Below are 12,015 nucleotides of genomic sequence, written 5' to 3'. Positions count from 1 at the left end.
GATCAACCCCGCTGACTCTTGCTGTCCTTATCATCCACTGAAATCTGGCATGATTTTGAACATCCATGTTTCCAAAAGTACAGACCAGGCCAAAGGACAGAACACTCTGCGAGACAGATTTGTAGGACATCTGGAGGATGGGGCGGTCTGCTCTGAAGTGATTCCGTTTCCTTAGAAAAAACAGACTTAATCCCTGTGCGTTCCTTAAATCGTATGCAGTCATCGATTTCAACGCCAAGTTCAAACCCTTTTAATTAATTCACCAATAATCTTGAAGGAGGGGAGTATTATTATTATTTTTTCTTTCTAATATCTGTGACCATATATTTTGTTTTCTGTATGTTAACCTCAAGGAAATGGAGTCAACACAACCTTGTTTTCTCCCTCTTAAAACCCAGATTGTCAGATTCTCGAAACCCAGTACACTATATTTGGGGTCAGTGTGTTCTGGGTCGGGATGCCAACAGGTGACTGTTAATCAGTTGCTTGTGGTGAGTATTTTTTTTACAAGTCTAGTTTTGCTACTCTTCAGTTTACTGCACTGCATGCCACAAGGGTCTGATGGGAACTGGCTAGCAGCACGCTCATACGGCAATTCCCACTAGTAACAGTGTCCTACCCCAACAGTGTTGCTGTGGGAGCACTGTACCCACCCACCAGTCTCCCCTCAGGTCACCTCAGTATGTGAGTGGGTCACTTTTGAGCTGCAAACCCCCATTATAATTGTATGTTATCATTGTTAGCTCTGTTAGCACCGTTGGCTAGTAGTGCTAACATAGTTAACAATGCTAAAGAGGTTTTGTGGCTCAAACTGAAGTTACTTACTCACTGGAGCTACCTGGAGGAGAACAGAGGGTGGCAGCCATGTTTCTGTAACAGCACCGTCCTGCCACCAGGACAGTGTTACTAGCAGTAATCCCAGTGGCGTTGTTAGCTAGCTCCCACCCAACCCAGGTGGTGCACAGTGCAGAGCTGCCAAGGCTAACCAGTGGAGACCAGAGGGTGGGCTGTGGGCACGATATTTCCGCATGTAACGCAGCGACCTGTCTGTCTGTCAGCAGAGCCAACAGAAAATAAAATAAAGGTACGACATTTAGATCACAAACATTAAAAATTCACCACCTGCAAATGGATAGCACTGTGAAATGTGGTGGTAAAACTCACTGAGTCAGTGGAGCGCTGGACTAAAAAGAAAGTGCCTCTTGTATTTCACATCAGTTTGCTTTTTTATCTTAAAAATTAGTTGCCATTTAATGGGTGTTCAGCAATAAAAAGCAAAATTAACCATAACTGACATGACATGACTAGTTCAGTCTAATCCATTTTATTCATCTGTTTCAGAGCCGGAGTCTATGAGGCCCCAAACTGACCAATTCTCAAAATATTCGAAAAGCCATCAAGGTGATAAAACATTGATAAATATGTTCCCCTGGACGCCAAACAGAACACAACACTGTTTGAGATGCAATTTTCACTCACAAGAAAACAAGACAGAGTTATCGTGTGTATTTATTTCTGCTTCAGTACATCACTGCAAAAACAGTGTGATAATCACTGTTATCTGTTTTGTGATCCATTTATTGTGCAGATTTATTTTAAAGCATTTTAATCTGTTTTATATCCCCTTATCTTGATGCGCTGCTGTTATTTTGTTGCTTTTAAATTATCCTTCTGTTGATATCTTGTTTCATCTAGTTTCAAAGAGGCCCTTTCCTGGTTAGATAAAGGTTTAAATTAAGTTTTGTTTCATCTCACTCACACACTCAATTTCCCTTTATCTTATGGGGAAGGGGCTGCGTCTGATCATTCCTCTTACTTTCTGGAAGCAATGATACAACATTCACACCCAAATCACGCCATGATTGGAGCCGTTTGAACTTCTCCCCTAAGCTCTCTCTTTTTAGTTCTTTCACAACTGATCTGGAAAAAATCTTGCATTGGAAATCAGACTTAAAGGGTGACATCAGTATTTTTCAACCTGGACCCTATTTTTTCGTGTTTTTGTGTCTAAGTGACTAATGGAGATATTAATTTTTAAAATTGGTCCAGTATTGAGCGAGAGCACCACAGTCGACCGTAGTGAAACAGGCTGCAATGTAATGCTTTGGGGCAATTGTGCAACCTCAGTGTACGTCCACTATAAGAATTTGTGTTTGACATTGGCAGACTCAGGTTGTTATTTTCAGTGTCTGACAACATTATGGCAAGGACCATACAGCGTAAGATCCTTTTCGTTTAACTGGAAACAGCCCAAAATCACTATCGCCAAACCCACCAGACTCCATTCAAATAAATGGTAATTTTACCATTGTAAAACACACTTCATTCAAAGTCAATAGAAACAAAACACAACTCACAAAAACAGTCTTGGATCATCTTTTCACTGTTCCAACAATCCCCAGTTCTGGTTTGGTTGAAATAATCCCTTATTTCACTCAGTTAGACGGGAAAATGTGACGGCTCTATACCCACTAAAATCACTGTTTATTTCAATGGAGTCTGGTAGGGTTGGTGAAAGTGATTTTTGGGCTGTTTCTGGCTAAAGAAAAAGGATCTTACTCTGTAGCAAAATTGTCTATCTCTGTAGGGATCCTTTCTATACTGTTGTCAGGCACTTATAATAATAATCTGAGCCAGTCAGTGACAAAAACAAGCACTTATAGTAGATTCAAATTGACAATGAACAAATGCCCAGACTGGTTGCTGTGGAGGTGGGTGTGGTTAGTAGTCAGCTGCAGGGGAGAGGTGTGGGGGGATGGCTCATGAGAGTAGTACCAGGTGAGTTGATTGACACAGCTGCTGCTGGTTTGCTCTGATTATATCTCTCCCTTTGTCATGCAGTAGTGTGCTGGCCCTCGAAGGACACAGCCTGAGTTTTTGGTTTCGCTGCTGCTGGCTGCAGGGCTCTCACTCAATACTGGACCAGATTTTGAAACACTGCTGTCTCCATTAGTCACTTAGACACAGGCGTTCCCCTTCACATGTGAAGTGATGTGTTCATTTGTGTTCATGTTTAGATTATGGGCTTGTAAAAACTGCAGGTCTGCAATTTAAACAAGCTGAATTTACAAAGTCATGACTTTAGGTAAAGAGATAAAGGAAGTGTTGTAAATAGTTTAAAAATGTAAACAGGTATTAAAGCGTTCCCTGCTCACACAGTGTAACAGACTACATCTGATGACTCACTCGCGGTCAACAAATTACAGATTTGATCCCAGTTTATGATCTCGGCTAATAAACATGACGGCATCGAGTAAAACAGAAACATCTTAGAACAAAGAAGCTCTTTTTTATTTGTGATGTCAGGCCATTAACTGGTTTACTAACAGACTTACTGCTCTCCAACCGAGCAGCTTGGATCAGTATTTAGCAGAACACCACAGGCTTCCTGCGCTGCATCAGTCCACCCTGCAGTTTCAGTCACAGCCTCCTCCCTCTTGGACTTAATCCCCCAATATCTCAGACATTCTCCTGCACTCCTCTCTGTCAAGACCACACTTTGAACTCATCTATTCAAAAACTGTTTTAATCTGTGATACATTAGCCTCCCCCTTCTTCCTGTTTCATTGTTGTAGTTGTTTTACTGCTTTTACTGTTTCTGTTACTTTATTACCATCTACACATCGGCACAGGGCCCAAAGTGTCAGGGGCTCGCCAGCTTTCACTTGCAAAATGTCACTCAAATTAACACATACGGACCAGGAATAGGCTCAAAATGACCACAAAGTGACACAAAAAGACAGAAAACAACCACAAGGAGAGAGAAAATGACGACAAAGTGATACAACACCAACAAAAATTACATAAATTTACCTCATAGAGACACAGCATTACTTTGGTAAGTTACACAGTCACCTCAAAGAGACCCAAACAACTACAAAAAGACTGAAGCCTATCCCAGGTCTGGACAGGTCACCAGACTATCACAGGGCTGACACATAGAGACAGACAACCATTCACACTCACATTCACACCTACGGAAAAATTTAGTCACCAATCAACTTGCATGTCTTCGGGCTGTGGGAGGAAGCTGGAATACCCTGAGAAAACCCACGCTGACACGGAGAGAGCATGCAAACTCACAATGCTAACCACTGCACCACTGTGCTGCCCACATTATGTTGAAGTTGTAATAGATTCAGCATTATTGAGTTACTGGTAAATTATTATTTCATTGTCATTTATAGCACTTTGTATATTTCATCTGTATTGTCATTTGCGCTGTTTGAGTGGAGTCAGTAGGCGTTTCTCAATACCAAGTATGCCAAGTTTGGACTTGCACACTTGGAAGTTCGGACTTGGCAAGTTTGACTCAGGAGTACAAACTCCCAAGGACGGTCTGTGAGAAATGCATTCTGGGATACCTGGCTGTCAAAAGTCCATAGAGGTCACCTCCCGATGCATCCCTGGTGGAACGGGCAGAGTAAGTTCACATCTGGGCATTTAGATTGTACTCGGCTGGATGCAGACTTTGAATTGGAACAGCACTTGGGCTGCGACAGACGTTTCACAAGTCCGAGAGAACACAAGTACAGGCAAGAACGCAGATTGAGAAACGCCTAGTGTGTTACCTTGGTTATGAACTAATTGGTTCCTACTTGCCCTTGTTTTGTGGGGACAGGTATGAGTGATACACAAGAGAGAGTGAGCGCCCCGTGCTGGGTCCATGTCATTGGTTCGACATCCCATTAGTCCGACTGTCCGCGGTGCTGAACAACTTGCGGCGGGCGTATGGTGCACCGCAACCAGCTTGAGGCGGAGCAGGCTCACGGCTTATGTGTTTGTCACGTTCTTTTTCATTTTAACCCACACCATGATCTTTTCCTGACCCTAACCAGACCTTAACCACAGGGCATCATGATGATGTCGGAACGGACTTCGGAACAATGAGTTTAATATGGTCGGAACAATGGGATGTTGAACCAATGGGCTGTCGAACCAATGGGCTGTCGAACCAATGGGCAGTTCCCCCCGTGCTTAACAGTGAAAAGAAATTGCCGCACGGCTAAGTTCGAATGTGGTACTGTGTCTCCGTGTTGGTAAAAATTAAATTAAAGAGGAAGAAACAAATGTTGTAGCCCGGAAGAACTGGGGGTCATCAAGAACAGAGGGTTACTGTAGTAGTAGTAGTTTCACTTGATGATAGCAAATGAAGATACTCTCCTACTGTAGCTGTGGTTTAAAAACACAAAGAAAAAAACACCGTCAGAGTATTTGAGACCTCCCAGCTCAATTTAATTTAACTTATTTAAAAAGAGATGATGTAGATTAATCAACATTCAAACAAATGCAGCTGAGTTGGCTGAAAGCTGGTTTCATCAGCAGCCCCTTTGCTTTACTTGAAGTTATGAGGCACCTTGAAACAATAAGAAAAATTCAATATATACAATGGTTAAAAACACACATTGTGGTGAAGAAGGCATATAGAATACAGATAAACAACATGAGCGGGCAACACGGCACTACCTGCTGACTGACATGTAAACACAGAGCTTATCTCTCTAATGAAGTGTTAAAATCAGCAGCTGATGGACAGTAAATATATACTGAGATAGATTTCCCTGTGTAAAACATAATAACCTCATCCTGAGTAATCACCAACACTTTCGGTGTAAGGAATAGATTGATTACTCCTTTAATGAAAGAGCGATGACATTGCTATTTAGGGATGCTACTGATTTAACAACATGCAGCAGCGGCGGCAATGATTTTCCTTTCAAACATTTTGATTACTTTCGAAATGGTATGGAAATTAGGAGCGAGGGAAATCGAAACCCATCTGTCGGTCCATCGGTTAGATTTAGCAGGCTCGTATTAATGCAGTGCATTTCATTACTGTATTGTAGAGTGCACATACGAGCTAATGACTGTAGAAATACTTTGTGGGGCACTCACAGAGTTGGTAATAGGATCTCCTTCCTGTAATCTATCTTGCTTATATGATGCATCACATTGAAACCAACGATAAAGACAAGAGATCCAGTGATAAACTATCATGAGCTCGGGTTAGGATAGATGCAAAGACAGCTGTATGTGCACACCTTGAACAGCATTGTGGCATGCTGAGAAGAGCCTTTCACACTAACGTCGCCCTTTCAGACACAAAACTGTTCAACTCAAGACAAAACAACCAGAGTACTTGACTCAATCATTCTGCAGTATCATCGTTAAGCTAACAGTGCATTATTTCAATGTGAATAGGTTTCTACAGGCAGGTCGCTGATGTGTTTCATTGACATTATAAGATGTTTTGTTTGGTTGTGAATGGTGCAGTTGGTCATTTAACACATAAGTGCAACCACTGTTGGGTGGAACCACTTGAATCTACCCAGAACATTTTGAGAAATTCAGGAAGTGATTGCAGGGACCTGACTAACACCAGTTTCAGGTCCATGGCCAAATGATCTGTTGATATTAAATTATTGCAGATTTAATGGTGTTTGTGTATGTAAGTTGATAGGTTACAGTAAATTGTGGGACAGAATTGGAAAAGATATTCAGCATAGGTACTGTTACATAGTTGTCCATGAGAGAGCACTAACAAGTTTACTTTTCGACTGCAAAATCACCCAGAACTTATCTTGGTCCATTTTCCCATATTCTTTTGTTTTTTAATATTTTATTTTAGTTTTTCAAAATATACAAAACACACAGTCACACGCTGACAGTACAGTTAAACCAAATTGATATTATGAATTCTTCAAAAATAAATGAACAGACAATAAAATAAATCGGCACATAATGCAAATAAAAATGTAACTAAGAAAAGTAATCACTACACTACAAAAATGTTGAAGAAAAAATTGGGGGTAGCCGAGAGATAGGGTAGTCTTATCCTTAATCGCATGGTCTATTATGATACTGGTGTGGTGAAAACAGAGAGCACATGAAGGCAGTCCTTCAGTCATATTGGGTGGGAGATTCTCTATATAGTTAATAACAGGTTGCCATATTTTATAGACTGAGGTATTAGTTATTATTTATTTTTCTCACATTCTTTTTGACACTTACATCAGAGTTATCAGAGACTGTTGATAAACCGAGATGGTCCACTTTATAGCCCTTTTTAGATAGGAATTGTGCAAATTTGCAGGAAAGCCCAATCTGTCTTCTTTCAGCATTGGCAGTATAAAAACATAATCGGGGAGTGCAGCAAAATGCCGCCTACCTACTTTTGTTTATACAGAATGCGCCTTTTTCGGGGCAATGGGGGGCGTGAGCAAGTAACAAATCGTGTAGCTCAGCGTGTGATGTAAACAGTGACGTGGGAGGGAAGCCGCGGCTGGTCAGTCCTTTGGCGATTCTCTCGTAAGTTGGCCCGTTCTTCAAAGTCCCTGTCATCTGACGCTTAATGGCCTCTTCGCTTGCGAGGGCAAGGAGGATGCGCAGTGCCTTGTCTCCCCAGTTGCTCATCTTTACAGTGTCTACAGGTTTGTGTTTCCCTCTTGCTACTAGCTGCTCGCTAATTCCTGCTATCAGCTGTTTCCTGTTCCCATTGCGGAAGGCCGCCTCGGTCTGTTTAAACTAAAAGGGTTCCGCCAATATGACTGCACTACGAGGTGGAAAATTGGGCACCTCGGATCAACTCGCCAATCCGGCTCTGTGTGTCTAAACACTCGCTGCTTCCCGGCAAAACGGACCAACATTCACAGAAAATCTGGCAGTGTAAAAGGGGCTTTAGATTCATTCCCTGTATCTGTGTCACATGGGTTTTGCCACTGCCCCGCCCTTTTAGGAGACTGGCGGCAGTCCTGAGTCTATTTATTCCAATGGGAAAAGTGAGCGTGAGTACTGAATATAACAGTTTCCTTCACCCTATAATCACTGTAGTAAATACTGGACCTATTTTTCACAAGCGCCAACCCTTCTAAACATTCTGACACTAAATTACATTTTTTCAGACAGACAAATCAGCAGAAAATCAAATTTGTTTGAGACATGTTTCTGTTTTTGTTCTGTTTTTTTTTTTAAATATATATTTTATAGTGTCTTATTGTTGTAATTTTCTAGTCTTGCAAAACTTTATGTTCAGTTGTTTGTGTTATCCTTCAAACTGTGTCTGTGTCATTATAATCTTGCCATGTGAAGCACGACTTAATGGGAATGTAGTTTTTTTTAAAATTGCTGTTGTGCAACTGCGATGTTTGACTTGGAAAGGAGTGATCTTACATTCGACTGATCAGATATTAAGCTAACGTTTAAATTTGGACTGTATATTGTGTCATATTGCTTTGAATCAGACTCCATCCATCCACACAATGTTAACTACACTTCCAAATGAGGTGGAGGCATTTGGGTAAGAGATGACAACTCCAGCGTAGGAGACTGGATGCATACTACCACCAGCACAGCTTATAATGCATTATCTTTTGTTAAGAAGTATCTTTACAGTCATGTAGCCAACTTCCTGAGCAGTGTTTAAAGGAAAAGAGGGGGCGAGTGAGAGGCTAACGATGAGGAATGGCTCTGTTAAAGGAGAAAAACAACCACCTTTGTATCCATCCTTTCCAAGTCAAACATCGCAGTTGCACAACAGCAATTTAAAAAAAAACTACATTCCCATTAAGTCGAGCAAAAACTACACCTCCAACAAAGCCATCTTCTTTTCTCCGACTTTTAATGACTCTTGATATGGGATGGAAACTCACACAAAATCACACTAAAGGAACATTTAGCCCATGATTTATATAGACGCTGAGGTTAAGGAGGTCAGAGCACTGAGTGTGTTGTATAAGCTGTTGTTCAGACTTCAGAGATGGTGTAATGGATGTCTCTATGATGGATCCAACTTTACAAAGCTAACAAACCCCTCAAACTCACTGCTGCTTTCCCGTCACCTGCTGTACTGTGACATAAACTCACAGACGTTCTCATTTTTTTTCTCACATCTGTTGGCCCATCTGACAAATCAAAGCCTCACTGTAATGGCAAAATAGCAGCTAACAATGTGTGATTTTCTCTCAACCTTTTGTCTGATTCACTCTCAACTCCAACACCTACAGAAGACTGAATACACGGATGGTATTTCAGCTCTTTGCTGGAGTTAAATCATCCACTGACTCACCTTTTCTAATGTCCCCTGTCAGCTAAAGAACAAATCTGTTGCCAGAGAAGAAAAAAGTTTGGAGTATCTCGTCATAAAACTTCATAACTTTTATTTTTACTCATATTCCGCACAAAAGCTTGGCATACAGCATTTCAGTGCTGGTTGTTCTGTAACAAATGTTTTAAAATTGCTGGTTTGGTATCATGTTTAAGAACAAATTAGTTTAAATACTGTGACTGAAGACGGGCTGAAAACCCACAAAAAAACACATAAAGGCTGTACGACTGACTAAATACACCAGATAACACACTGAACGACAGGTCAGTAACGAGTAGACCTGTGGTAGTTGGTGACCCAGCAAATCCCGCAAATGATCACTAAACCACTACATGGTACGATGAGGCTCTACTTGAGCTTAATCACTCCTTTTTGGTTTTCCATCAGCAGTAGTTGTGGATAGTACCTGGTATTTTGGAACCATCTCTGTCGAGGTTTCAAGTGACTGGTCAGAGACATCTGTCAATCTAGCGCGACACGGAACATCCTGCTCAAGCCCAATATTTTTTAAATAAAAAGTTACCATCAGTAGCAACCACAATCTTTTTATTAATTTGACCATTCACTTGTGAAATATTGTGACAAAAAAGGGTGGCACATGTACATAGAAATGGGACAATTGCAATTGACAGACATAAGTACTATTCAGACGGTATTAGTTTTACATATGGATGTGGACTAATGTCAGTTTACCACAGGATGTCCGTAATATAAATATCCGATTCGCACGGGACAAGAAATCTCCGTAATTCTACCAGAGATGGGAGTGGTAACTCGGTCTGCGCCCTGGCGTCACCTCCCTGTCGGCATGTGCGTGCTATGTTGCTTCCTGTATGTGTTACATTTATTAGCCCAATATAAAATATTGCCCATGATCAGGATTGTGTATACACAACAATTAGCAATACAGATTTATATTAAGCCTACCGAACACAACCAGAAGTCTCGTGGCTCTGAATAGTGCTTTCTTCTCGACCTTTTTGATTGGTCTCCACGTAGGGCTATGCGATCATAGAAGAATGTCCACTATCACGACTGCTGACAACACCGAATGTTTCTTCTAGCGCCTCCATCATCAAAAAAACGCGGAAAACTAGTTGTAAACAGGACGTGACGAAATATTTACATACATTTTTACACAGGATCACGTTCACACGGGATTAATATTACCCGAGGTATTGACTGTTTTACAGAAGGTAAAAGTCATTGTAATTTCTACTGACATTATCCGTAATGATTACTGACATGGCGTGTTCAGACGGGACTAAAATCCCTGGTAATAATTACTTTACCCCATGTCTCCACGTTAAACTGATCCCACCAGAATATGGCTATACAGACAAAAACGTAAAGCAGTCATGATGATGTATGTCGTGATAAGAGTCCAGGGCTATAGATCAGATTGTTTCAGGCATGTTTTGATGTTTGTGTGCGAGGCAGCTGTGTTTGTAGACCACTGTGCCGCTCAACTGGATCATCTCACAGCAAGATGGTCCCTAGTTCAAACCTGGGGTGGGGGAGCCCCTCTGTGTGTGGTTTTCTCCAGGTACTCCGGCTTCCTAACATGTAGGTTAGGTTAACTGATGACTCTAATAGGTGTGAATGTGGGCGTGAATTGTTGTCTGTCTCTAAGTGTCACCCCTGTGATAGTCTGGTGACCTGTCCAGGGTGGGCCCCGCCTCTCGCCCAGTGTCAGCTGGGATAGGTCCCAGCACTCTGCGACCACTAACAGGACAAGCAATTATGGAGATTGAATGAACTAGCCATGTTCTGACGAAGTCTGTTCTCACACTGAATAGTGTTTGCCTGTTGTTAAAATGCATCGTGCTGCCCTCAGTTGTTATGTAAAGGAAGAGGTTTGATTCAGATTTAGGAAGGAGGAAACGCATATTGATGGGGAAATAACACTGGTATGTTTGGTGCAGTCAATCACTGGGTACGGTAAAACACAGTGTCGTTAACTGTGATGCTTGCAATGCTCAAGTTTACGTTTATGAGTTGCAAACAGATACATTCAGTTCACTGTTCATCAAAAACACGACCATGTTCAACATCACAACACTGTGAAGGACAACATGGCTGACACCAGAGCAGGTGAGGCTGAGTTTTTAATGTGTTTGGAGGTATTTCCAGTTTACTTATTTTTATCATTTATCAGTTTTTCTCTTCAGAAGAAAACTTGCTCACCTGTGAGTTGAACCTCAGCTGGCAGACGCTGCAGGAGACGTGCTTCCTCTTTGCAGTGGGAGGGAGGCCGAGGGTGTGATGGAGGACGGCTTTCTGCACGGGGTCCATCTGGAGGATGGAGGGAGACACGGAAAGAGGCTAATTAAAACAGTTGCTAACGCTGACCTGTAAATCACCTTCACTCCTCCATCGCTCACTGGGCTGTAAAGAGAAAACAGGCTGCCTGAAGCTCTTTAGAAAGCCGACCATTCATCTTGCACTTCAACAGGTGCTTTCTGGCTCAGACATTAATACCCCATTTGGAAACTGGAGGCACACAGCATCAGTGTTTGACTGTGGAGACCTTACTGTAATGGTCGTAAGCAAAATCCCTCAAGTGAGCACTTTAAGGACACCACTGGTGTTATTGCATCTCTTTATTATCATCAACAATTCCCCAGAAGCGACTAAAACCAACAATGAATTTAACCCACTAACAAGTATTGTCTCTGTAGCCACAGTCTGCTTATGCCTTTGTACCACAGTATTTCATTGCCGTCCAGAAATAAGAAAAGCACACATAAAAGAGCTTCTCTTGTATTTGGTGAAATATTCCTTCACTGTGATCAGTGTGGCTTGATGAGTGTATTGCTCATGGCTCATTTAACTATCAAAGCAGGGTAAAAAGAGAACCACAAGCACGAGGCTGACGTCTTCCTCATTACATTTATTCATTTGGTGCACAC

The 12,015-nt window shown here is 41.7% G+C and overlaps 1 protein-coding gene across 1 annotated transcript in view; it reads right to left on the bottom strand.

Annotated features, from left to right (window-relative positions):
- znf385d (zinc finger protein 385D) overlaps positions 1-12,015 on the bottom strand; it is a 135,364-nt gene that overhangs the window by 59,197 nt on the left and 64,152 nt on the right. The window contains exon 3 of the mRNA XM_033641091.2: positions 11,291-11,398. Within this exon, the coding sequence (XP_033496982.1) occupies positions 11,291-11,398 (108 nt within the window). The remainder of the gene's footprint in view (positions 1-11,290; positions 11,399-12,015) is intronic.

The sequence above is a fragment of the Epinephelus lanceolatus genome, chromosome 10, assembly GCF_041903045.1.
Source record: "Epinephelus lanceolatus isolate andai-2023 chromosome 10, ASM4190304v1, whole genome shotgun sequence".
In the NCBI taxonomy this organism is placed as follows: Eukaryota; Metazoa; Chordata; class Actinopteri; order Perciformes; family Serranidae; genus Epinephelus; species Epinephelus lanceolatus.
Note: the sequence above shows the minus strand (reverse complement) of the source record. Positions and strands in the feature narration are given on the sequence as shown.